The sequence below is a fragment of the Mustela lutreola genome, chromosome X (assembly GCF_030435805.1).
Source record: "Mustela lutreola isolate mMusLut2 chromosome X, mMusLut2.pri, whole genome shotgun sequence".
Taxonomy (NCBI): Eukaryota; Metazoa; Chordata; class Mammalia; order Carnivora; family Mustelidae; genus Mustela; species Mustela lutreola.
Window position 1 is genome coordinate 116,521,143 of NC_081308.1, and position 25,625 is coordinate 116,546,767.

The 25,625-nt window shown below is 43.7% G+C and overlaps 1 protein-coding gene across 2 annotated transcripts; it reads right to left on the reverse strand.

Annotated features, from left to right (window-relative positions):
• Nucleotides 1-602: 602 nt before the first annotated feature.
• Nucleotides 603-23,659, reverse strand: MOSPD1 (motile sperm domain containing 1). 2 transcript variants are annotated; one of them, XM_059157349.1, is made up of 7 exons: nucleotides 23,511-23,643; nucleotides 17,356-17,399; nucleotides 11,190-11,447; nucleotides 11,000-11,075; nucleotides 9,114-9,328; nucleotides 4,397-4,558; nucleotides 603-2,329 (listed from the first exon to the last, which is right to left on the reverse strand). In XM_059157349.1, exons 3-7 carry the CDS (start codon nucleotides 11,341-11,343, stop codon nucleotides 2,298-2,300), a joined length of 639 nt encoding a protein of 212 aa, XP_059013332.1. In that variant the 5' UTR covers nucleotides 11,344-11,447; nucleotides 17,356-17,399; nucleotides 23,511-23,643; the 3' UTR covers nucleotides 603-2,297. The 2 variants fall into 2 exon arrangements, with proteins under 2 accessions (XP_059013332.1, XP_059013331.1); XM_059157348.1 differs by lacking the exon at nucleotides 17,356-17,399 and having other exon boundaries at nucleotides 23,511-23,659.
• Between the last annotated feature and the right edge of the window lie 1,966 nt (nucleotides 23,660-25,625).

Sequence of the window (25,625 nt, forward strand, 5' to 3'; positions counted from 1 at the left end):
ATCTCTCTCTGTGTCAAATAAATAAATATTTAAAGAAAAAAAAAAAAAAAGAAAGGGCCTGAGTAGACAGGGAAGCGGTGATTTTTTGTTTTTCAGGAAGTTATCTCCACCCCCAACATGGGGCTTGAACTCACAACCCTGAGGTCAGGAGTCACGCGCCCCATCCTCTGAGCTGGCCAGGTGCCCCTGTCTTCCTTTTAATAGTTGATTTTTGAAGCACGTGACTATTACCTATTCAAAACTTTTTTAAGATTTTATTTATTTGACAGAGAAAGATCACAAGTAGGCAGAGAGGGGGGGGGGAAAGCAGGCTCCCCACTGAGCAGAGATCCCAATGTGGGACTCCATCCCAGGACCCCGAGATCATGATCTGAGCCAAAGGCAGCGGGCTTAACCTACTGAGCCACCCAGGTGCCCCACCTATTCAAAACTTTTAAACAAATTAATTCCCCTGGCAAATTAAGAAACCTAAGACATTTTAGCTCACCTATTTCACTTTTTACTTTTCCTGTTTAACTCACAGGGATAAGAGACAGCACTAGCAAACAGGAGACAAAAGGGAATTCCTCAGAGGCAACCAGAATGAAAAGCGTACATCGGTGTGAAACTCAGGCCTCCATTTTCATTTATTTATTAAAAGTAATTTCTGTCCTTTACAATGTGTTGCCTCACACACACACGCACTCACACGCATACACACCTGTGCACACACACGTGTGCACATGCACAGAGGACTTGAAGGGGACAGAGAAACAAGGATAGCCTCCAAATGTAATTTTTTTTTTACAAAGTTTAAAATAGATTACATTTCTGTGCTTTTAAGTCATTATACAATGTACAGACATAATCCATTTAATAATGATTTATCTTTCTCAAATTGTTAAACAATGAGGATTTTCTATGAAAGAGTATACGTAAAAGCTCTCACTTTAGAAGCAAAGTGCTATTTCCTGCAGAAACCCACCTCAAGCATACGTTTTGTGTTTAGGTATATTCCTTGAGAAGACAACAGTAGCAGTGCCTAAGTTCGTTCTATAAAAACACCTGAAAGATGATTTTCAAGAGACTCAATGCGTTGTGCTCTCAGATAAAAATCCCAAGTCAAAAGATCAGTTCTTGTGACAATAACAGTTAGAACTGCGTATATACGGTAAAGATCAAAGAGGCCATAAAGAAATGTAAATAGTTGTGCTTTGGGGACTTTTTTTTTTTTGGTAAAGTTGTTTCAATAAATAAAAACTTAAAAAATGTCTCAGTGACTGATATAAAATAGACACGTATCAAGGATTTTCTATACCTGGCTTAGAGTTTAAAGGTGAAAAACACAACATCTGGCATCTGGTAATCCCAGGCTGGGCCAGTTGCTGACAGTCAGGCAAAGGGTTAGCAAGAACCAATCAGGGGCGCCTGGGTGGCTCAGTGGGTTAAAGCCTCTGCCTTCGGCTCAGGTCATGATCCCAGGGTCCTAGGATCAAGCCCCGCATCCAGCTCTCTGCTCAGTGGGGAGCCTGCTTTCTCCTCTCTCTCTGCCTACTTGGGATCTCTCTGTCAAATAAATAAATAAAATCTTAAAAAAAAAAAAAAGGAAGAAATGATCAAGTGATTTTTCTCCTCCTAGTAACATAAAGCCCGATCCAGAGGTAAAGCCAGGGCAAACCAAGTAACTAAACAAATGCCTAGCTTCCTTTCAAATTCTTAGACCAAACAGAGAAGCCATGCTACTTCTGTGAGGGTTAAAGAAAACCCTAGATGCTTTTTCCTTTCTTTTTTTTTTTTTTTAACCCTCCACACAGTAACTGTAAAACTTATTTTAAAAACACCATGGCAACTGTTTATAATGACAGAGGACAAGGTATAATTTACATAGTAACATTGCTGTTTGTAGTTAGGAAATAAATGTCATTTAATGTTCAGGCTGGTTAGTTTGCTCTCAGTTTGCTCTTTCAGGCCTTTCACTTTGAAGGACCTTAGGAATCAAAGTGAATTAGGAAAAAAAAAGATGACAAAATAGCAGATGTTTTAATTAAAGTCTTTTGCACAATAGCTTTAGATATAAAAAGTTTCTTCAAATAATTTCCTAGGGGTCGCTCAAAAGCATCCTTGCTGTCTGTGACATAATGAGCTGGAGTCCTTCCAATAAAATTAGAGAGTAATTTAAAATATATATTATAGTTTTTCAATTACTGTAAATCACTCAATAGTTTGTCGCATGTTAATGGAGTGAGAGAGAGATAAAAGGCAGTCCACATTCATATTTGCAAGATAAGTTTACTTCAGAAGTCAACTGAATTCCTTGCTCATGTTCTAAGTATAGCCATTGTGATAAGACCTGGAAGAAAAAAAAAATTGGAGAACAGTTAAAGCCAAGCATTTTACCAAGTCTTCCATTCAATAAGCAATTGTCTAGATTTCGACGAGCAAATAAACTACAGCACACAGATGGGCACTCTACCAAGAATTCAAAGTCAGTTTGAATTTAGTTGATATTATACAGAAGAAATCCAATTTACAGCAACGGGCAGTCACTGGATAGATTTAATTAGATCACTGATGTCTGGCCATAGCTAATTTTTTAACCATCAAATATACCTCCCACTTTATCCAGTCACATCAGCTCTAAGACCAGCAGATGTGGCATTTTTAAGGTGTCAGTAAAGGCAGCCAACGTCATTAACAAAAACATGTTGAGCCTATTTGTATCCTAGGGCTCCAGGACCGCGAAGAGGCAGAAGGATAGTATTCTTGTTGGGCTTGTCTCTTTAGAAGAGACTCCGTACATGAAACCAGAAAAATTTAGTAACGTAAGAATATGCTCAGTCCTAAATAAGTGGTTTAAACATACACACACACACACACACACACACACACACACACACGTAAGAATATGCTCAGTCCTAAATAAGTGGTTTAAACATACACACACACACACACACACACACACACCCCATGAATGATAATGTACAGAGAAGAGGACAATTGTAGGACCAGGGCAGGTCAGAAAAGATGCTCCAAAAGCTAAAACTGAAATAAGATGGGCAGAAATGATTGGAAAAAAAAAAGGCAAGGCGATCAGCAGGCATTCCGGGCGTGGGGACGGTGAAGCAAGGACAAGGAGGTTAACCGGATTCTCAATGAGCTTTTCAAATTCCATAATTTACCTCACAGGCTGTGATCAAGGATTTATACAGGGAATCAGCTGGACAAGATTGGCTCAGAGGTCTCAGGGTGGAGAGTCTCACATGCCCAACTACGGAGTCATACTTCTTTCTATTGACTAGAGTCCTTGACGGCTCCCAAGTAGGAAGGGGCAATGATGAAACCAAACCAGAATGGAAATCCATCTGGCAGCAATGCAATGGAGCATTTGGGGGGTTAAAATAACTGGGGGGGGGGGCGCAGAAATAGGAAGAGAAGGTAGGAAGCCAAACTGAGAAGACCATTTTGAAATTTAAAGGGAGCATAGGGGCGCCTGGGTTGGCTCAGTCGGTTAGGCGTCTGCCTTCGCCTCAGGTCACGATCCCAGAGTTCCTGGATCGAGCCCCGCACTGGGCTCCCTGCTCAGTGGGGAGTCTGCTTCTCCCTGTGCCCATCCCCGCTGCTCATGTGCTGTCAAATAAGTAAACTCTTTTTAAAAAAAATACAAAAAGAGAGCACACTGAGGTGTACTGAGAGGATACTGCAGAGTCGGCCTCTCAGAAGACGTGACAAGAGATGATGAAAACAGCCAGCCATGACTGGAACCCTGATCCCTGACACATGGCAGGGACTGAGTAACTGTTCAGTTAAACGAATTACAAGATTTCAAGCCAGGATGACTGAAAGAATGATATAACGGGAAATCTGGGAACTGGTTTAAAGAGGAAGGTTCGCAGTGTTCAACAAGGCGGTACCATTCACCTTTATCACTGTACACACTTTGTCTCAGTGTTTCCCTGGGATCAGTTCCCAGAAGTAGAAATGCTGTGCCAGCCAACAGGTGTATTTTACATTTTATATGTGCTTTACACCATCACAAGTCAGCAAAGGGAAGACAAGTGAATACAGTAGCAGGCACTAGCTCAATCGGCTACAAAGAACTCATTGTAGGGGGCGCCTGGCTGGCTTCATCAGTAGAGCATGTGACTCTCAATCCTGCGGTCGTGAGTTCGAGCCCCATAGGTGTAGAGAGGACTTAAATAAATTTAAAAAGAAAAAAAAAAAGAACGAAACGTAAGCTAAAAATGAAATCTTAAAATGCACTTGACCTCAACATATGCTTTTGAAGCCAGCTTACTTGTTTCTCTTAAAAAACAAAACAGAACAAAACAAAACTGGCACCAGCACCACTCACCGTGACCCTGTACACGTGGAACTCCCCCTGCCCAGCACCTCCCATGTAGAACTTTGGACTGCTTACCTAAGATATAAGCAGCCACTAATTTTTGATTCACACTCAAGTGTAAGCAGACAGGCACCAGTGACTCCACATCGCCCAGCGTGGGAAGCATCAGGGCACCGATGCACACCGCTCCCAGGAAGATGGTCAGCAGGCTCGGGCCAGAGGAGACCACTCTGTTCTCTGTCAAAAGACAAGAATTCCTGAGCTTGCTTCTAAAAGCGCCCCAAGACCAAAGTTCACTCACAGACACTGTCCCCACTCACCAGGATGCTGGTTTTGTCTTACTTCTCTGACTCTTTGCCCATCATGTCCATGCCATAGGGACGTGTCTGCTGGACTTATCTGGAAGCCCATAACGTCTCTGAGTCGTGACGGAATGGAATGTTGAAACGGCATTGTGAAGTCGCAAGTTCCTACTGAAAGGTCACCAGCCTCCCCCTCCCCCCACCTCACCCTCATTAGAAAGTGTCCATGTATCATGTGTGTGTTTATAAAAGTACACAAGCAGAATTTTTAGAATGGCCTAGAAATGAAAATGGAAAGCCAATGGATGGCTTGTGTCTTACTCCACTCGGGAGCCTGCTGCCTTCTGAGAGTGTCTTTAGGGAGACAGGTTAACCCAGCTGTAGCATCCTGCTACCATTTTTGAAAATATTAAAAGCAGCAGGAAAGCTCTACTTGAAGGTTTTAAAGCTACCTGTGGGGTTGCCTGGGTGGCTCAGCTCAGTTGGGGAAGCGGCTGCCTTCGGCTGGGGTCGTCCTGATCCCAGGGGCCCTAGGATAGAGCCCTAGCCCCATGCTGGGCTTCCCTGCTTAGAAGGCAGTCTGCTTCTGCTTCTCTTCCCCCCCCCCCCCGCGCTCATGCTCTCTCTCTCTCAAAAAAATTAAATCTTTTTTTTTTTTTTTAAGATTTTATTTATTTATTTGACAGAGAGAGAGATCACAAGTAGGCGGAGAGGCAGGCAGAGAGAGAGAGGAAGCAGGCTTTCCACAGAGCAGAGAGCCCGATGCGGGGCTCGATCCCAGGACCCTTGGATCATGACCTGAGCTGAAGGCAGAGACTTTAACCCACTGAGCCACCCAGGCGCCCCTCAAAAAAATTAAATCTTAAAAAAAAAAAAACCTACCTATAAAAATTCTTGTTCCCTGCTCTATCCCATTTACAGCAAAGGAGGAAGCAGAAACGTTAGCTGGTGGGTGTTCTGCTAAATGAAATAAACCAGCCACAGCAGGATCAATACTGCACGATTGTACCTCCCTGAGGAATCCACAACACAGTCCGACTCAGAATCAGAGAGCAGAGCGGTGGTGACCAGGGACTGGGGGTGTGTTTAAAATGTGAGTTACTGATCAGGGGCATAAAGGCTCAATTAAGCAAGACGAGTAAGTTCTACAGCTCTGCTGTACAGAACCGTACCTATAGTTAACAATACCGTATTGTACACTTGAACATTTGTGAGTGGGGGAGATCCCGTGTTAAGTGATCTTACTACAATGAAAGAAAACTTAAAAAAAAAAAGAAAGAAAGAACAGTAGCCGGGCTGTGGTCCTACAGTGCTTGCTATGTGTGTGCAATGTTCACATCCGTGTTTTTAAGAAACCCGGTAACAGCATATTGTCATATAGTTTTCCCACTACCCTTCTGTCATTAAAAGGAATAGCCAACAGCAACACAATCTTGTGTTTTATTAATGAAATAACACTGTTCATTTCATTATTAAATGCAGCTTTTCTAAATTATTAATACCTTAGCTGTTGTGCGAACTTTAATGGAGCCTTGCCAAAGCCAGATAGGTGAAAACAAATTCAAATTTTCTAGTGATTATTGCTTGAGACGAAACAACAGCATCAATATCAAAAAACAAGTCTTATTTTAGTTCGTGAATGAAGTAGCTTTGTATTTGTACTTGCTGCAGAGATGAGCTTTCAAGCTTATCTATTTGCATAGATACTTGAAATTTTTCAAAGCGGAAATAAATGGCTTTTCTTCTGATACTACAAGATTGTTGTAAAAATTGTATCGAGCTATAGAAAACATAAAGGTTCCCAATCAGTCTCACCCTCCTAGAGAGAACACTGTTAACAGCTTGGTACAGCTCCTTTCAGATTTTATAAATACCCACATAAACATGTTTAAAAAAATGTTTTTTTAACATAAGTGAGACCATAATATGCCTACTATTCTATAAACTGTTTCTCCTCTCAGAAATATATACGAGCCTCTTTATAGGTCAATGCATAACCATCTATCATTCCATCAGAACCTTGTAAATAAATGTCTGCCTGGCATCCCATCTTATGAATATTCATAATTTAATCCAATCCCCAACTGATGGACTTTTAGGTCATTTTCAATCTTTTATTATTATAAACAATAATAAAGAGTGTAATTTTCTTAAGCCAGAGGGCACGGACTCAAAACATTGCATAGAAATAGCAGTTCATTAGTAATGTAATTAAGACAAACCCACTAAGATTCAGCTGCATCTTTTCAAAACATCTTTTTAATAACATGGGCTTTGGTATTTTGTTAAAGTATGCTTTGTGGGTTTCTCTTAAATTTCTGTTAAATGAATTTATATATATATAAATGTACTTATGCACATAGACAAGGTCTGGAAAGTAACATGGAACAGTTACATAAGCAAATTTGTTAAGTGTGTGGGATTGTAGATGTTTTCCTTTTTGAATTTGTTACTGCTATGTCTTTTATAGTACAATCAACTCGAGAAGAAATATCTCATTTTTTTGCCTTCTGATACATTTATAAAAATACATTTATAAAATCTAAGTGTTTCACAATCTAGCCTCTGACCACTTTCTGGCTGGTTCACAGAGACCCCCAACATTGTCGTACTTGTGATATGTCTAATAATCATTTCTCTAAAGATGTGCAAAAATAATCACATTTCAAAACATCCCCCCAAACAATCTCAATTCATTTCAACATTTTAGTTCAAAGACACTTAATGAAAAAAAAAACATAGAATTTTACATACTGGAAACCACATGTTAATTTACTATTCATTTAATAAACAGAAGTGAAAAATATCACTTGGTCCACATGGATTAAATCAGGCACCATTATACTCTATTAACAAGAAAAACGTCCCTTGGTTTCCTGCCACACTATTAGAAACATGGGGGTAAACTCCTTGCAAAAAGGACATGTGGGCCAGGACATCATATGGGGGCTCTACTGTGGCATCGCCCTTGCTCTGAAGAGCGGCCAGAGCCATGGAAACCTTGTAAGACAAAGCAAACCAATCCAACGGACCCTACCAGACGAGGAGTCCCGCCCTCCTAGTGAAACCCGCGCACATGACTCTGTGCAGGGGGCACTCTGCTCAAGGCCAAGGACAGTGAGAATTAACCACACAAATAAGGTGCTAACAGGGTGCTTGTCTTCACTGAGCTTCCTGACATGGACGGCTGAGAGAGGTTTTTTCCCCCCAAACAGAAACCACCTCATTGATTTATCTACTTTTACAATTAGAAGAATTCTCTAATATCCTTCAGATACGAAAGGTTCACTGTCCAAGGAAAATAAGAATAAAATGCTCAATTAATACTTGTAATTATTTAGCCTTTTAGGATTATTTTTCACCTAAATTCTAATGAGTTGTAAAATAAAGGGCTCATTGTATGACTTTTCTTATTCTAGAGGAGGCATCTTTAGGGGGGAAGATTCCATTTCCATAAACATGTATAAGCCAACTTCCCAATACTGACCAGAGATCAAAGTGACATTTACCAGAGGCTCTCTTTCAGTTTCAAAAGATGAAATTCTGGTCCTATCGGTCAGTCACAGTTGCTGGGAAGCACTCTACTGGCTACTACAAGACTCTTGAGCACAGTAAATCAAAGAGCCATTACTCCCTGTGTTATCCAAATAAACACTAAGATGAACAAACTGATAGGGGTCTGTGAATTAATGGAATGACAAGTAGATTTGTTTTTAATTCCTCATAGATAATGTTGCAATTTCAAGGACAGCTGCTATCACATTCATATATCACTAACAGAAAAGTTTCCATGTTTCTCTATGGAAAATTTTATCTTCCTCCTCTTAGAATGGGGTTGGAAGGAGATAATGAGACGTTAAGAGGGAGGAGGAATGACGTCCAAACAGTTGCATATGAGGATAGTGTCAATGTTGAAAGAATATATCATAACACTTCTGAATATCTAAGCTGGGAAGGAAATGAGGAATGGAGAGGGATTCAATTAATAGCCCACAGGGGATATTATAATCTACTTAGTTTAATTAACTTCAACTTTAATGAGATTTTTTTTTTCAAAATAATATGAACAGTGCACCAAGCTTGGCCTATTGCCAAACACAATCTCTCTCCTTCTTCGAACTAATTAAATGAGAAAGGATACGGGAAAGTCACAGAAACAAAAGTATGTAATTGCCAAATTGGGCTAGCCTTCGAAAGTACGGGGCGGGGGGCTGCATTCTTGGGTCGACACATTTCAGAGGCGATAGCCACGCTCGCCCTCTCCTCACAGCCGAGGCGGCCGAGAGCTTCTCTCCCCATTTCAAGTCCAGCTCTAGGCCTCTTGCTCCATTTTCGGTACCTGATCTCTAGTTCGGTTCCGTCCTGAAGTAGTTAATTGGGTGAAAAGTGGCAGATCATTTTTCTAGTAATGATTCTTAGCTCCCTGGTGATTTTCCAGTTAGAAATGCGTTAAGAGCGCCAATGGCCTTTAAAAGCAACCCCAAAACTACCTGGTTGAAAGGACTGCTCAAAAAATAAACTTTCGGTTAAATGTTCCTTTATCCTTTTTTCCTCTTCTTCCTTTTGTTCTTTTGCAGATGGGAGAAGAATAGCCACCACCTCTTTCCTTCCTAAAGCCTTCCTCTGGCTTTGCTCGGAAACTTGGAGGCGGAACTTGTCTTTTACACCATAGTGACAGGATTGAACATCTCTATGACGGATCACACTGAAAACATTAAAAAAAAAAAAAAAAAAGGCTGTTTAGGTTTCCTGGGGCCTGTCAAACAGAAGTCAGCCCGAGATTTCATACAGGAGAACATTAACTAACTGTAACCAAATGCTCAAAATACAGAAACTTGCTAAGGAGGCTTAAAAAAAAAAAAGTCCCAGCATAACCCAAAAGGAAATGGGTGATTCTAAAATATTTGATGAAAACACATACTCTACAATATAAAATAAAAGTCTGAAGTAAAAGAATGACAGGTAAAGACAATTCCTTTTAGCGAAGACATTGAATCCCCCCTGAGATCTGCGGGCAGCAGTGGTTACCGAATAGGACACAGGAGATGCTTTCTTCCCCCACGAAAGTCTCCTAGATTTCTACTGCCGCTCACACCTAGACCCAATACTGAAAGTCTGTGCATGCAGGTAAAAACAAGCAACTAAATAGTAAGTAACCAGTACAACCAATGCTACAGAAGGCTAACAATGTGCTTCTGTCTTCCTCTGAGAAGAGCGTAAAGCACTTGCAATTTTATGAGAGCAATCTACAATTCTGTTGATCTTACCTCATTCTTAATAGAGAACACAAACCAATTAGGTCAAAGATAACACATTTATTTGGCAAGAGACTACATTTCTTTGGAGTAGTCCTTGCTTATTGTGTATTGAATGAAAATCTAACGAAACCTGCGAAAACACATCCTGTGAAGATATATCATTTTACGGCTATGGGAGGACAAAACTGTATTAAGAAAAAAAAAAACAAAAAACAACCTCTGCTTCTCGTTCTCACGGAAGGTTTCAACAAAGGTAGCTTAAATTAAGAGCTGGTCCATGGATCCATCTGGTCAACACTAGCTCCAAAGTGAAAATTAAATATGAACAGCTTGAACAAACAATCATTTATCTGACACTTAATTTCTGACGAAATTATCTGGAAGAGCTCAGATAACCTTTTACAGATGAGTAGTTACACGCCTGCTTCCTGTTTGTAGAGATTAACTTCCAGGCTTATTAGCGAGATATTATTTCAGATGAACTTCTATTACCATTGTTCTGTGAATGTAGCAGTGTTAGCTTCCCAAATGTCACTATAATATTATAGGATGTCCCAAGGAAAGCTAAATTCCCTGTTATAGCTAGAGAAATTTAAAGGAATGAGTTAGAACTTGACCTTCGTAAGCGACCCCCGCTGTGGCTACAAGCACAACTGAGGAGATGTTCATGGAAATAGTAACACGCCCATCCGCTCCAGCATCATGAAATATTACTAAGGATTGAATCGACCTATTTCGAATATTAGGGGCTTCTTAAGAATTGTGAGGGACTGGGTCGCCTGGGTGGCTCAGTCAGTTAAGTGTCTGCCTTTGGATCAGGTCATGATCTATTTCAGGGTTTCCTTCTCCCTCTGCCCCTCCTTCCCCCCACCCCTAGCCATCCGCACTCGCTCTCGCTCGCTCACTCTCACTCTCACTCTCTCAAAAAAATAAACAACCTTTAAAAACCATAAATAAAATTTTAAAAAGAACCGTGAGAGACTAAAAACTTCCAGCAAAAATTCAAAATGTAATAAATGCCTAAGGGGGTACAGCTTCAAGAAGAGATCCTTTTCAAGTTAAACACATAAATACTAACACACTTAAAACATGTTACCAGGAAGGGATTTTTGACTTACATATCCACACAACACTGAGGCTTTACTGCACCTGCAGAATCAGCGACAACATACTTATTTGGAGTAGTACACAAAACTGAAAGAAAAAGTCACAATGGCCATTAGTGGTGTTTCTTTTTTAATTAGTTTCTACAAGTAAACAATTAGTAGGGACCAGTTACAATCCATAAAAGAGACCTAGGAGACTCACCTTTGAACTTTAAGGCAAACTCATAGGGATTATACAGAGTCAACACCTGCTTATGTGTTGACTGGTCATCTGCATAAAATATTAGCTCCGTGGGAAACACAAAAACAGGAAGATTTCCTTCCACTAACTCTGGCTGTCTTTTTTGTTGATGCATTGGCACTGAATCGCCCTTGCTGCAGCTTCGGTTTTTATAGTCTCAAATCTAGTTGGGACTTTTCTTAAGTCAGTTAGTTAAAAACTCCAAAGCATTTTGGCAATCTAGAAAGAGAAGAAGAGAGAAGGAAATCGAATGACACCTGTTTTCATTTACTGTCCCTCCAACAAAAAGCATGTTCAGCTTGCATTAAAACAGGTCCCCGAACCATTTAAAGATGCCCTTGGACTTTTCCTCATGGCTTACTTATACAGCTTGTTTCCAACTATGCAAAGAAATTTACACATGCTCCTTTCACGCTCAAGCTTTCAACCTATGATAAATTACATAAATGCTAGGATAAAGAACTCTTTCTACCTCAAATTAATCACCCTCTTTCAAGGAGATGAGATCAAAGGGCCATCACTCTTTTTAAAAAGTCGGATTTCTTAAAAAGTAGAATTTGTCTTGTCACAACTGATTTTATGTGAGCTAATCCAAATTCTCAAAGGCTAAAAAATAAAAAGCAAAGAAAGTTTCTGTGAGTTCTGGGAGAAAAACACTTTTACACTCTTTTCAACAATGCCTTGGTGCCTTCTGGCAGCATGGGTGGGAGAGTTCTTTTCATCTTTTTTTCCTACCAAAAACCCACGACAAAAAAAAATGTCTTGAAAGGAAGCCGAATATCCAAACTTAAGGAGTCCTTGGGAGTTTTCTATGAAAATTCAAAGTCAGTACGTAGGCTCTGCCATGCCACAAGCTCTGTGCCTCCCCTCCTGCGTCAAGCACACAGGCTTCAGAGCTATTTTCTTCCAACTTGGAGACCTTTTGTTGCTGTGTTTACTTCCTCATCTAATTTTAATCAACAACATTCTTATTTAGCTAGTATCCTAAGAATGTGGCTTCTGAAAATGCCAAAGCTAAAACAATCTGATCACAGAAAAAGTCTGATTTTCCCTCTGTAGATGACACCTTTAAAATAGGCCAGACACCATTGCAGACTTTGTGTTCAAGTTCCCACACCTTCCAGGAGCGCTGTAACACAAGATTCAACTGCTGGGTTCCGTTTGAGGCCCTTCCAACTTTTATCAAATGAGATACTGTATAATCAAGTAGGCAAATTTTTATGTTCTTTCCGCTGAACACCTGTTACAAGCCAGGAACTCTGTCAGGAGCTGTGCAGATACAAGGATGAGTAAAGCACAGGCCCTGCCTGCAGAAGACTCAAACAGAAGGGCCCCTGGGTGGTGCAGCCAGCTGAGGGAGCGACTCATCGTTTCGGCTCAAGTCACGATCTCGGGGTCATGAGATGGAGCCCCGCATCAGGCTCCACGCTCAGTACGGAGTCTGCTTGGGATTCTCTCTCCCTCTCCCCCTGCCTGTGTTCTAATAATAAATAAAATCTTAACAAAAGACTCAAATCTAACCGATGAAACAGTATTTAAGCTACCTCTATTACAATGCATATCATTATCTATAAAGCAGCGGGGAATCAGAAGATTACATGAATAATTCTACCTGGAAGAGAGTCAGGGAGATGACATTTGAGGTAGTCTTTAAAGCAAAAAAAAAAAAAAAAAAAAAAAAAAAAAAAAAAGGGCAGGAGCGCCTGGATGGCTCAATCGGTGAAGCGTCTCCCTTAGGCTCGTGTCATGATCCCAGGGTCCTGGAATCAAGCCCAGAAGTCGGGCTCCCTGCTCAGGGGAGGGCACCTGCTTCTCCCTCTTCCCGCCTCCCCCTCTCACGATCACTCACGCACTCTCTCAAATAAAATCTTAAAAAGAAAAAGAAAAAAAGGCATTTACTTCTGTGTTGGGGGAAGGCACAGGTAGGCAGGCACAGAGGGACAATGTGCAAGTGAGGGACAATGCTGGGGAGACCATAACCCACAACCTGTCCCAGACCATCATGCTGCTATTTCCTATCCACGTACCCTACAACATGCTCACATGTAGCTCATGACGGGGTGGGCTGGGTTTTGGGGCTTTTTTGATCGTGCCAAAAGAGCCTATTGACATTTTTGTTAGTAAGAACATGTAATATGTGTATCATTCATACCAGATCACAAACTTTTTATTAATTACATATACTGAATTAATTAATACATGCAATGCTTTCAGCACTCACTGTAGGCCACGCAACGTTCTAAGTGTTTGCTACGGTTATTAAATTAAGAAGAGATAGAGACAATAATGTCAGCAGGCCTCCTGCCACAGCCCAGCATTTCCACTCTAGCTAACGAACTCTCCACTCTAATACAATAAAATGAAGATTATTCTGAAAAGCATCTGTTATGAAGTCATTCTAATTTTGAGTTTTTATTTGCGACATATTTCTCTCTCTCTCTCTTTTTTTTTTTTGGTAAGGGCCATACACATTTCTATTTGGATAATGTGCTCTCAGAAGTTTGGTATAATTTTTTCAAGAGAAAATAATTAGCTCTATTACTTTCTTAGTAAGCTTGGTTTTCAGAAAAACAACATCCGAGTTTGCCATCACTAAATAGTATTCAACACCTCATTCTAAAACATTAGGATGAGAATGTAAGGGCACCTGGGTGGCTCAGTGGGTTAAGCGTCTGCCTTTGGTTCAGGTCATGATCTCAGGGGCCTGGGATCGAGCCCCACGTCAGGCTTTCTGTTCAGCTTCTCCCTGATCCTCCTCCCGGTTTGTGCTGTCTATCTCAAGTAAATAAAATATTAGAAAAAAAAAGGACGAGAATTTAGCTTAGGATAAAAGGTGGCATGGCATCTCTAATTTCTGAGAAACAGTTTAGTCAATAAATATTGGTAAAACCAGTATCAACCTGAGGAGGGGGGTTGAATTTACCCCTTATTGCTCACAAAATTCCAAAACTTTATTAGGGTAAATTCCAAATGGATAAAAGTTTTATATGTAGAACGAGAAATCCATAAAACACTAAAAACCATAGGAGATTTTTTTTTTCTTTTCTAATCTGAGTCTTTCTAGCAACCAGAAACCAAAAAATATTGATAAACTCAACTATCTAAAAACACTTAAAAATGCCACATGGGGGCGCCTGGGTGGCTCAGTGGGTTAAGCCGCTGCCTTCGGCTCGGGTCATGATCTCGGGGTCCTGGGATCGAGTCCCATATCGGGCTCTCTGCTGAGCAGGGAGCCTGCTTCCCTCTCTCTCTCTCTCTCTCTCTGCCTGCCTCTCCATCTGCTTGTGATATCTCTCTGTCAAATAAATAAATAAAATCTTTAAAAAAAAATGCCACATGGAAAGAAAAAAACAAAAACAAAACAAAAAACCACACCCAAAACCAATAAAAAAAAAAAAAAAACAGTCTACATAAAGCCAAGGGAACTTTTTCAATCATAAATTAGGTCTAATTTCCCTACCAGATATACCAGAAATATAAATTACTATGAAAAGGCACTCAACAGAAGTAAACAAATGCTACAATATTTCACAGAAAAGGACAAACTGTTTTTAAAATTCCCAGAGGAGGGGGAACCTCTCACAAGAGAGATACACATTGCTACTTGCCAGATTGGCGCTCAGTCAACAACTTTTGGGAGCCCGTAGTGGGAGCCACCAGGCCTGTTCTGCAGGTTGCTGACATGCTGACTCTACCTGCCACGAGTAACACCTGTGCCCTTGGACCTGGAGATTCACCATTCTACTTCTAGGAATTCAGCCGGCATAAATATTTGTCTTGTGGGACGTCCCGAATGTGTAAGAGTCTCTATTCTCAGTGCTGAGGAGTAAATGACTTAGGGGAGGCACACAGAACAAAGCTTGGCACTCAACAAGGGTTAGCTGTTGTTGTCAAGAGTCAGAGTAGAAAGTGCCCAACTGTCCCTTAAGACCGGGAGGGGGGGGGTGTTGGGGGGGGATGTCACGTGATAAAGTAAAATACAGCCATTCGCTGGGAGGCCAGGAAGCTGTCAGAGAGAAAAAGAGAGCTCTCTGTGTCGTGTAGGTATGGACTGACAGTCAAGTGCAGTACAAAGTGAGAAAAGCAGGGCGTGATGTGGTGTTGAGGATATCTGTGTGGGAGGAGGTTGTTTCCGGGCTCTGGGTAAAAGATCTTTGGAAGGGGGTTCCCGGGTGGCTCAGTCATTAAGCGTCTGCCTTCAGGTCATGATCCCGGGGTCCTAGGATTGAGAACCGCATCGGGCTCCCTGCTAGGTGAGGGGCCTGCTTCTCCCTCTCCCACTGCCCCCTGCTTGTGTTCCCTCTTTTGCGATCTGCCAAATAAATAGAATCTTTAAAAAAAAAAAAAAAAAAGATCTTTGGAAGGACAGCCCGGGCTGCCCCTGGAGAAACTACCTGAGTGGCTGGCGACAAGGTGACAGGGCAGTTTCCTCGGGATACCTTTGTGTACCTTTTGAATTCTGAACCCTATGAACACCCATTCAAAAGGTGTGTGTGTGTGTGTGTGTGTGTGTGTGTGTGTGTGTGTGTTTAAGTCAAATTAAACAATAACTCCTCCAGGGCCAATTTTGGAAAAGGTGCCCCAGTTTTGAAACTCAAGCAGGAATTTAGAAACAATGTGTGAAAAAATCTGTTAATTGCATTTTCCAATTCATGATCCTTTAATAACATGGAAAGCCTGAAATGATGTGTTAAATACCACGATTTCAATTCTTTAAGCTCCTCTTGGATGCAACAGAAACTCATTACACTGAGAAAAACAAAGGTTTAGCAGGACTTGCAAACTGCGGGAAATGTGCAGCTGTTACAGAAGAGGAGGACATGGTTTATAAATCTGACTGGGCAGTCAAAATTAACCACACAGAACAAGCCCTGAACTCTTCCAACCTTAAGGGGAAAGTTCATTGGCACAAGTCAGAGTAGAAATTTCGCTAGCTTTACATAACGGCTTAGCAGAATTCTTACTCTGTTCATTTTGAAGGTTTCTCTGGACGAGCTGAATATATACACTTTGCCCCACGAATGGTGATTAAGTAGGCTGTCCATTCCCCCGGCCACTGTTAAAGAAGTGTTTCATTGGTTCTTCCCAGTTTATTCTTTTTTTCAATCCCTGTTCCCATCTCTCATTTATCCTGGCTAATGGAAATCAGCCTCAGGTCACCAAGCACAATATTAGAGATTCTGCCGACAAACATAAAAAAGCAGAAAACCTGCCTCTAATGGATGGTCTTCTGGAAACCAACACTTTCTCTTTGCTCCTGTCCATACTGCAAAAGGACAGAGTGTAAAAATTCTGGGAACAGATTATATACTAAGCCTTTGGTAAAACCTTACTCCAAATTGGTTTATGAGGTTGCTTTCCAAAAGTCACACACACACAAAGTCGAAGAACGTGAGCTCCCAGCCTTCTCATTTTACTGCTGAGGAAAGCAGGCCCAGTGACAGTTAAAGGACTTACCCAAGGTCACACAAAGTGCTGGTGGCAGATCTCTGGGCTCCAGACTCACACTTCCCTAAATGGTTCCATCTCCTGTGTCTCATTTTCAAAAGTCCTGCCTCTGATCCTGTCACATTGTCACACATGCCCTCATCTCTAGAAAGGTCCCTGCTTTTCCAGAGTCATTCTCAAAGGAAGAGCCACAATTCAAGTCTTGATACATGTGTTTCCTTTTCAGTTTATTTATAAAGAAAAACAATTGAAAAATAGTTTCACTTACCAAGTTGGGTGTGCTTTCTTTTCCTGATTAGGAAAGATGATCTAGGACTGACAGTAACTACCTATGAGAGCATTAGTAAACAAGGTTTATTCTGCATTCTACCTGTCTGGGCACCAAAATGTTCCTCATTCTTCAAAGCCTCCTTCAAATTCCCCCTTGGTGGTCTTCTACTTTTCTGATCTACATGATCTCACTAATTTTATTACATTCTCTCTTCATGTACTTCCGGCATTGATGGAATATTCTGACATTTGTTTTGTGTGGGCTCATTTGGACTCCCCAGACTTCAAGCACCATGCCATATTGTTTTTCTGTGGCGGTTTTTGGTTTTTTCTCCTCCGACATAGACCCAAGCTTGGTATTAGGCACTCAGCAGATACCGAACTTGCCAGCTTGCCTACAGGTACTTACTAATAACGGTTTCCTCCATCAGGGACCACTCCTCCTCCTCACACCTGAACACATTTTGTCCAAAAAAGACAGGAAAAGGATCCCAATTAAAGGACGGTCAATCTAGGGTAGCTGCTTACTGTGGGTAAGTAGAGAACAGAGAATCTGCACCCCTGGCTGCATCTCCCCTCCCCGCAGCCCTTCCGTTTCCCTCTCCTCCTTATTAGCTCTGGCTCCCTCAGGGCCCAACTAGGCTCCAATAGAGCCCCGACCTCACGGAGACACAGAGCGGCTGGGAGCTGGTGATGCGGGAGCTGCCTTGTCCTTTTGCTCTGTACCAATGGCACAGAAATGCAATCGTGAACGCAATTCGAAAGAAAACCTTATGTGTGTACACCACCTTGTGACGAGTTTGCAAACTACTCTCTCTCTCTCTCACTCTTTCACACACACACACACACACACACACACACAGCCCTAAACACATCAAGTCCTCAACACTCCCCACCATCAGTCCAGGGAGATTAGTACCCCAACGTGTGATCTTTTTTTCTGTTTTCCTCACATGAGATGGACCAGAAGGAGAAAAAGATCAGACCTGGAGATAAATGGGAGTTTCGATACCTTTGTTCACCAGATTCAAAATGGAGATTCAAAACAGAAACCACTTTAAAGGCCTACTGTCATTTACCCTACCCCCCTTTTTTCGGAAAGAGGGGGTTGCAAGAAAATCACATGAAATAAGAGGTCCTTGGGGTTTCTTGTGCTGCAGTGGTTTCAAGCTTTAAACAGCTAAGGATCATCGCAAGTCCAGCTTCCCCAGGAACTGGCAACCCATCTGCTGGGCTCCTCCCTGCCATTCCCAGCCTCTTCTGTTTACTCTGATTACTCTCCACCTCTGGGCCAGCTCCCTTTTATCTGGGCAGGAGGACTATCTCCTTTCTCCATACTTGGTGTGGGCAGCCAATGGCCAGTGAAATACTAAAGAGTTAAGAGCAATAAGTTCTTGGGGCGCCTGGATGGCTCAGTGGGTTAAGTCTCTGCCTTTGGCTCAGGTCATGATCCCAGGGTCCTGGGATCGAGCCCCGCATCGGGCTCTCTGCTCAGCTGGGAGCCTGCTTCTCCCTCTCTCTCTGCCTACTTGTGATCTGTCAAATAAATAAAATCTTTAAAAAAAGAGCAATAAGTTCTTCTGCTTTAGTCTATTATTCAAACCTCTCTCTCTCTCTCTCTCTCTCTCTCTCACACACACACACACACACACACACACAACCTCTCTTCCTTCCCATTTCATCAGCTCTGCTCTCTTCCTCTTTAAATCTCCGGTACCATCTATTAGGATTTTGAATGGCTGGTATATTCCTAAAGTCAAGTCTTTCAGGGGTACCTGGGTGGCTCAGTGGTTATAAACCTCTGCCTTTGGCTCAGGTCATGATCTCAGGGTCCTGGGATTGAGCCCCACCTCGGGCTTCTGGCTTAGTGGGGAGCCTGCTTCTCCCTCTCCTGCTCCCCCTGCTTGTTTTCTGTCAAGGAAAATCTTTAAAAAAATAAAGTCAAGTCTTTCACAAGCAACGTTCTAATGTCCACTTTATAGGTTCAATCATTCATTGTGTGGTATTAGGCCATTTGGTTTCTATACATGTCCTAGGTTTTTCGTGTAATTTGATGTCTTACCAATGGAACTGACCTGCTACAGGTCAGTGATGACAGGCTACAATCTACTCAAGGAGGAAAAGTTAAGCAGTATGCATTTTAAGACTTAAAAAAAAAAAAAAAACCAAGGATATCCTCCAGCAACATCAGTTTTAAAAGCATTTTTCTTTAAACTAGTTATTTCCTTTGTTTTACAATATCTCAGGGTCTTCAGGTATTTCAAGATGTGTAGTTCTCAAAGCAAAATCCCTATGAATTCATTATATGAAATGCATGTTGTGGAGGACATGGGTGGCGGTCAGTTAAGCGGCTGCCTTTGGCTCAGGTCATGATCCCAGGGTCCTGGGCTTGAGTCCTATATCACATTGGGCTCCTTGCTCAGCGGGGAGCCTGCTTCTCCCTCTGCCCGCCACCACCACCACCACCCCCCACTTGTGTGCTAACAAATAAAATCTTTAAAAATAAGAAAGAAATACATATGTTGCTACCTATGGCCCTCTCCAGAGTCTTAGAATCACAAGTTCACTCATGGAGCTTTAACTGAGCACGTATTATGTGCTAGGCCCAGTGCTGAGGAATATAGAGAAAAAATGAAAACAATTTCTCAGCCCTTGAAAATTTCAGTCTAGCAGGAAAAACAGATATACATGGTAATTAGGATAAGATGTGACAAGTGTTAAAATGCTGATAGATAAGAAAGCTCTAGGAGCATAAAGAAAGTGCCAGGCTGCCTTAAATAGAAGTTTGCAGTAGGAGTGGGGGGTGGTGAATTCCAGGAAGAAGATGTGTAGATGCATGAAAGGGACTCTTAAGATGAGCTTTGGCACAGCACATGGTTAAAAAATAGCCTGTATGGAGGAGTGGCGAGAGATGGTGAAAAAATGCTGTAAGCCAAGTTTGGGGTTGGAGACTTGCTTCTGGGTGCCAGTGGTTCTCAAAATGTGGTACTGAACCAGCGGCAGCAGCTTCACCTGGGAACTTGCTAGAAAAGCCAATTCCTGGGTCCCAGGCTAGACCTACAGCCCCAGAAGTCCTGGGCGCGGGGCCCAGTCATCTGTGTTTTTACAAGCCCTCTGGATGATTCTAGGGCATACTGCACCTTGAGAACCACTGCTGTGGGCGATGGTTGGAAACTTCTGAAGGGTCTTAAGCAGAGACCGGACTAAAGAAGATCCGAAGTGGGAATCTGACCAGTTAAGCACAAGAGTGGACTCCGGAGCAGTTACAGGAAAAACCAAGTCACCCCCGAATCAACGCGGCATGAAGTGAGGGCCTAGACGAAGGCCATAGGAATGGAGAGGAAACCAATTTTAGAGAGGTTTTACAGGTGGCCCAGATTCAATCAGATGACTCGGAAATAGCTATCTAAGGGTTTTCACATAAAAGCTGTCACCTTGTCGAAGGTATCAACCACTAGGAGTTTTAAAAAAAGAGTGCTCCACACAGTCCCTAGAAAAAGGCGGGAGATGGAGGACAAGGTCTGTGCTTCCACAGCGTCAAAAGCAAAGGGTGCCCGGGCTTATTCACGAGTCTTCTTGGTCGGCTTGGCCGTTCGACTTCTCACAGGCAGTCAGTCAACCGGCATTCATATTAACATAAAAATGTTTTGTGAGGGGTGCCTGGGTGACTCAGTGGGTTAAGCCTCTGCCTTTGGCTCAGGTCATGATCTCGGGGTCCTGGGATCGAGCCCCGCATTGGGCTCTCTGCTCAGCGGGGAGCCTGCTTCCCCCTCTCTCTTGGCCTGCCTCTCTGCCTACTTGCGATCTCTGTCTGTCAAATAAAATCTTTTTAAAAAATGTTTTGTGAACTGGGTTAGCGTGACTCAATCCTTGAGACTGATAATTTCAGGACGCGCGTGCAAAATTAAATCTCAAATGCTGCGAAGCTGAAACAAGGGCATGGGTTCTTGGGATCTAACCAAGGCACGGCCAAAGTGAGCGCCTGCTAGAGCTTTCTTTTCATCCTCATTTCATCTCGGATCACACAGCCCACTTAATTCAGGAAGAACCTGGGATGAATGAAAGAATCACTCTGCTATGCCCCAAAGGTCAAGGAAGTCAGGTGTAATTGTACTTTCTAATTTGGGAGGCAGGATTCAGCTGAGGCAATCTTCAATTTCCTGACTGAGAGGAGAGAGGGGTCCAGGTCAACCCATATGACTAATTTACCTAATGAGAATTTTGCAGGGCACAATCCCTATTTCTATTAGGGCTCTGAATAGCTCTTGTGAAGGACTGCGTGTTCTTCCAGCTGATACCAATAACTTGGCTTATTTGAGTCTCTTATTTTGTCCAAGAGTATTCCCCAATCAAAAACTGCCCTGTTTTTATGGAATTTGAGAGCTATGAGGGACCCCGGAGATGAAAACAAAACTTTCATATTACAGATGAGGAAACAAAAAGCCTCAAAGAGTAAATCACTTCATCTATTTATTGTAGGACAAGATTCTCTAGAATACTACAAGGCAGCAGAACAAGATTCAGAGCAATGCAGATCATCTGCCCATTTAAATTTTAGACAATATTTAAAATGCCTCTATTTTCCATTTTAAACATTAAAAAAAAACAGAAAAAGAAGAGTAGCAAATTACTTACTTTATTGGGCTATTAGAGGATGGGGAAGATTTTCTTGTAGTTTCTTAATTGTTTTTCAGAAACTAGAGTTAAGGGGCACCTGGGTGGCTCAGAAGGCTAAGCCTCTGACTCTTGGATTTTGGCTGAGGTCAGGATCTCAAGGTCCTGAAATCAAGCCCCACCCTGGGCTCCATGCTGGGTGTGGGGCCTGCTTAACATTCTCTCTCCCTCTTACCCCACCCTCTCAAAAAAAAAAAAATCAAAAATAAATGTCAAAGCTTCAGGAGAAAACAATTAAAAATTTAAAAATTTTGGGAAGAAAATGTCATGAACAATTCAAGGGGAGAAACATGCATTATTTTATAAGCTATTCTGTTTTTGGTCTTCACCTACAAAGGGGTAGCTTTATACTAAATATTGCCCATTACATCTAATTATATATTACATGAGAAGAGAATCTATAACCACTACCCCTTACAGATTTAAGAAACTCCAAATTTTCAAATATCCTGGTACCTGAGTAAATCTTGTATTTTGAGAGTTCTAGAAATTCTTCAGAAACTAGTTTAATCTTGTATCCTGTTGGGCATGTACACGTGAACAACTTGAAAGGCACATTTGGCCCATTTCCTGTTTTCCAAACCTCCCATTGCTTTCTACCACAAATATACAGTAATCTAGAAGTTGGTGTCCACTCCCTAGTCAATATCCTGTATATAGCATTTTATAGGCAGATTTCCAAGTACTTAAAGGAAACATAGAGGAGATTTCCATCATCAAGTATATATTAAATTCCAGGTGCTCCCTGGCTGAAACAGTAGACTTTTCCCCTTCTCTCTGGAATTCGCATTAAGAACGCAATGCATTCCAATAGAACAGGGCTGCTTTTTAAGCAAGAGCCAAAGGATCCCATTTTCCAAGTCTGGGGCCATCTCTTTATTTCCCTCAAAGGTCAAAAAATCCGGGACCGCTTTCATGTACTATTTTGCCCTCTCGCTCCCCGAGGTGAGGTCTCTTGGATTCTACTGGGGCAGAAAAGCAACTTCAGTCCGGAGGGGGCAGACGTTAGTTTACCCAGAGGGGAAGCCACGGAACATTGAAAAAGAGCTGGAAGGCTGGAGATGAGTGTGAACCGGTCCGTCCTAGGACTGGCGCTCCACCTGATCGGGCCCTGCCTTTCCAGCCTTCGTCCCCACACCGGCCGGCTCCATGTGAAACCGGTCATGTGAGCCTGTTTACAGCCGAGCAGCTGGTACAACCATCAGGATCCGTGCGGAGGTACAGGAAGCGGGACGGATGCAGGCCACGTACCCCTGCCACCCCCCGCCACTATTCCACGAAGGCGTTCGCTCTCCCTCTCTGCCTCGCCACCCCACTTTCACCTCCCTCCAGCCATCCCGGGACGCCTCGCTTCAGCTCCGCCGATTTCCTCCCAGTTGCTCGCCGGGGGAGCGGGGGAGCGGGGGAGGGGTGGGGGGGGCGGGTACCGGCCGGGTTAGGAGGAGGAGGAGTTAGGGCGAGGACGGTGTCACCCCATATGGGGAGTCAGCCTCCCTCCCCTAGCCCTCCTCGCCACATCCGCCAAAGAGCTGTCCCTGGAGCCTCATCCCCGGGGCAACCGAACTCTGCCGGGCGGGCACCGGGGGGATCCCGAGCCTGCTTGCCTCCACCCGGGCACGGCAAAGGCGCGCACGGGCCGGCCGGACCCTGACGCCGGGCTCCGCGGGCGGCGGGGCGGCTGACAGTCAGAGATGGGGCAGAAAGGGCTCCATCTGCCCGCTCCCCGCCTCCCACCCGCAGCCGGGCGCCGCCGAGCCCCGCCGTCAGTCAGAGCCAAGCTCGGGGGCTGGGTACGGCTCGTTCTCTGCGCGGGGTCTCTTGGCAACGTAACTTCCACGTCTTCCCGAAGTCGGAGGAAGTGGGTGACGGGACGGTGGGGGGGGCTCTCACCTCGGCAACACCGGCTCCTCGGAAAGCAGCTGCCACTGCTCCTCCGGTCCTTTGTCAGCGTCTCTAGGCTGCACTGCCTGCTGGGATACCGGAGGACTCAAATGCCACCTCTCTCCGCCCTCGAGGATGAGCTGCGGCTGGGGGTGGGTGGGAAGAGGGAGAGGAGGTGGAGCGGGGGGCGGGGCCGGCCCGGGGGCGGAGCCTTCTTGCTCACCTGGCCTCTCGGGTTTTCTCCTTCTCCGTGATCCAAACTTCTTCCCGCTGTCCCGGAGCGTTTCCTCCTCTGCCCTCTCCTCCCGTCCCCTCCCGCCGCCCCTTGAGGAGACCGGAGACCCTCACTGAGGGTCGTTCCTCTTTGCACTTGTCGGGCAGTCATTCTCGGTTCCCTCCTCCCCCTTCTTCCCCCAGGCACGCGCGCGCACACACGCACACACGCACACACATGCATACAGGGCGTACCCAAAGCTAGTTGACTGGACCGCCCAGACATTGCTTATTAACCACCTTTCTCCACTGCCTCCTCAGGGCTGCAGATTCTGTGTCGGGCCCCATGACTTTTTGCCTGGAGCTGCGCGGTAGCCTCGTGGTTGGGCTCTCTTTGCTTCCACGCTTGCCTTTGTCCACACCGTCTCCTAGATGGCAACCAGAGGGATTTATCTAAGATGTACAGGTGACCTCATACTTCCCCGCTTAAAACCTTTCAATGTCGGGGCGCTTGGGTGGCTCAGTGGGTTAAAGCCTCTGCCTTCGGCTCAGGTCATGATCCCAGGGTCCTAGGATTGAGTCCCACATAGGGCTCTCTGCTCTGCAGGGAGCCTGCTAACTCCTCTCTCTCTCTCTGCCTGCCTCTCTGCCTACTGTGATCTCTGTCAAATAAATAAATAAAATCTTAAAAAAAAAAAACTTTCAATGCCTCAGAAATGCCTCCAGTCCCTCGGCATGGTATAGAAGGTCCTCTGTAATCCTCTTCGGATGCCGCCAATACTCTAATGCCATAAAACTAGGCCTCTCGGGGAAGAAGGCGGGGCCAGCGACCAGGCTGCCCGCCCCAAATACTCCCCCTTGAAAGTAATGTCCACAGGCCCCTTGGAATAGCATTAAAGCTGGAATATTCAGAATGAAATGTTAATGCTCTCCAGAAAGCCACATGTTCCCTCCCTACAAGTAGAAGGCCCCAAGAATTACCCTCGATTGCCCCCCACAAGCAATGGGCTGCAGGTAGATCACCCTTGGGCTCAGGCTTCTGGTGCCTTTGCTCCTTGATTCCCTGCTCTGTCTTTGGAATACCTACCTGCCTTTCAAGGCCCAGTGGAAATGCTACTTCCTCCAACAAACCTCCCAGGATCTTCCATGAGAACTATTAACTCCAGCTTATTCTGCTTTGCAGTTCTTCCTGACTTAGGTAATCACTACTTGTGTGATCTACCATCCTTTCTCTTCTACCTATGAATTCCTCAAAGCGACCCCTGGCTGCTAGCACACACTGTCTAATCCAGAAAAGGCATCCGTATAATTGGCAGACATGAAATCCTTCAGCTACATGGTATCCAAAGCCCTAAGTAGGCCGGGAAAGGAGCCCAGGCCAGGCTTCAGCAGGAACATCTTCATGTTGGCCCAGCCACATACCATTTTGCAAACACAAACTGGTTAGACAGCAGAGCATTGAGATTGCAAAAGACTCAAAGCGTGGACTTCCCTTGCAGGTCAGACAGGCTTGTGGTATAATATGTGGTTGTGGAAAATGTAACTGGTACAGTTCACATGAGAATCCACTGTAGACAGATTTCATGGTGACACAGAAAATAACCAAGTCTCTGGGGGCGCCTGGGTGGGTTAAAGCCTTTGGTTGGAGTCATGATCCCAGGGTCCTGGGATAGAGCCCCACATCCAGCTCTCTGCTCAGCAGGGAGCCAGGTTCCTCCTCTCTCTCTGCCTGCCTCTCTTCCTACTTGTGATCTCTGTCTGTCAAATAAATAAATAAAATCTTTAAAAAAGAAAGAAAGAAAGAAAAGAACTGAGTCTCCAAAGGCCAGAAATATCTCCTCCATCAGTAGGCTGTGGATCCCTATTTGCCTCAGGCTACCCTTGGGCTCCGGGTCTCCTCAGGCCCTATAC

What these genes read in the sequence shown, in the direction of transcription:
- MOSPD1 (XM_059157348.1), bottom strand. Translation starts at nt 11,343, where the DNA reads ATGCATCAACAAAAAAGACAGCCAGAGTTAGTGGAAGGAAATCTTCCT. An exon ending in TGAGCAGTCCTTTCAACCAG is followed by an intron (nt 4,559 to 9,113) that starts GTAGTTTTGGGG and finishes GTCTTTTGACAG; the next exon opens with AGAACAGAGTGGTCTCCTCT. An exon ending in AGTGGCTGCTTATATCTTAG is followed by an intron (nt 2,330 to 4,396) that starts GTAAGCAGTCCA and finishes TTTTTCTTCCAG; the next exon opens with GTCTTATCACAATGGCTATA.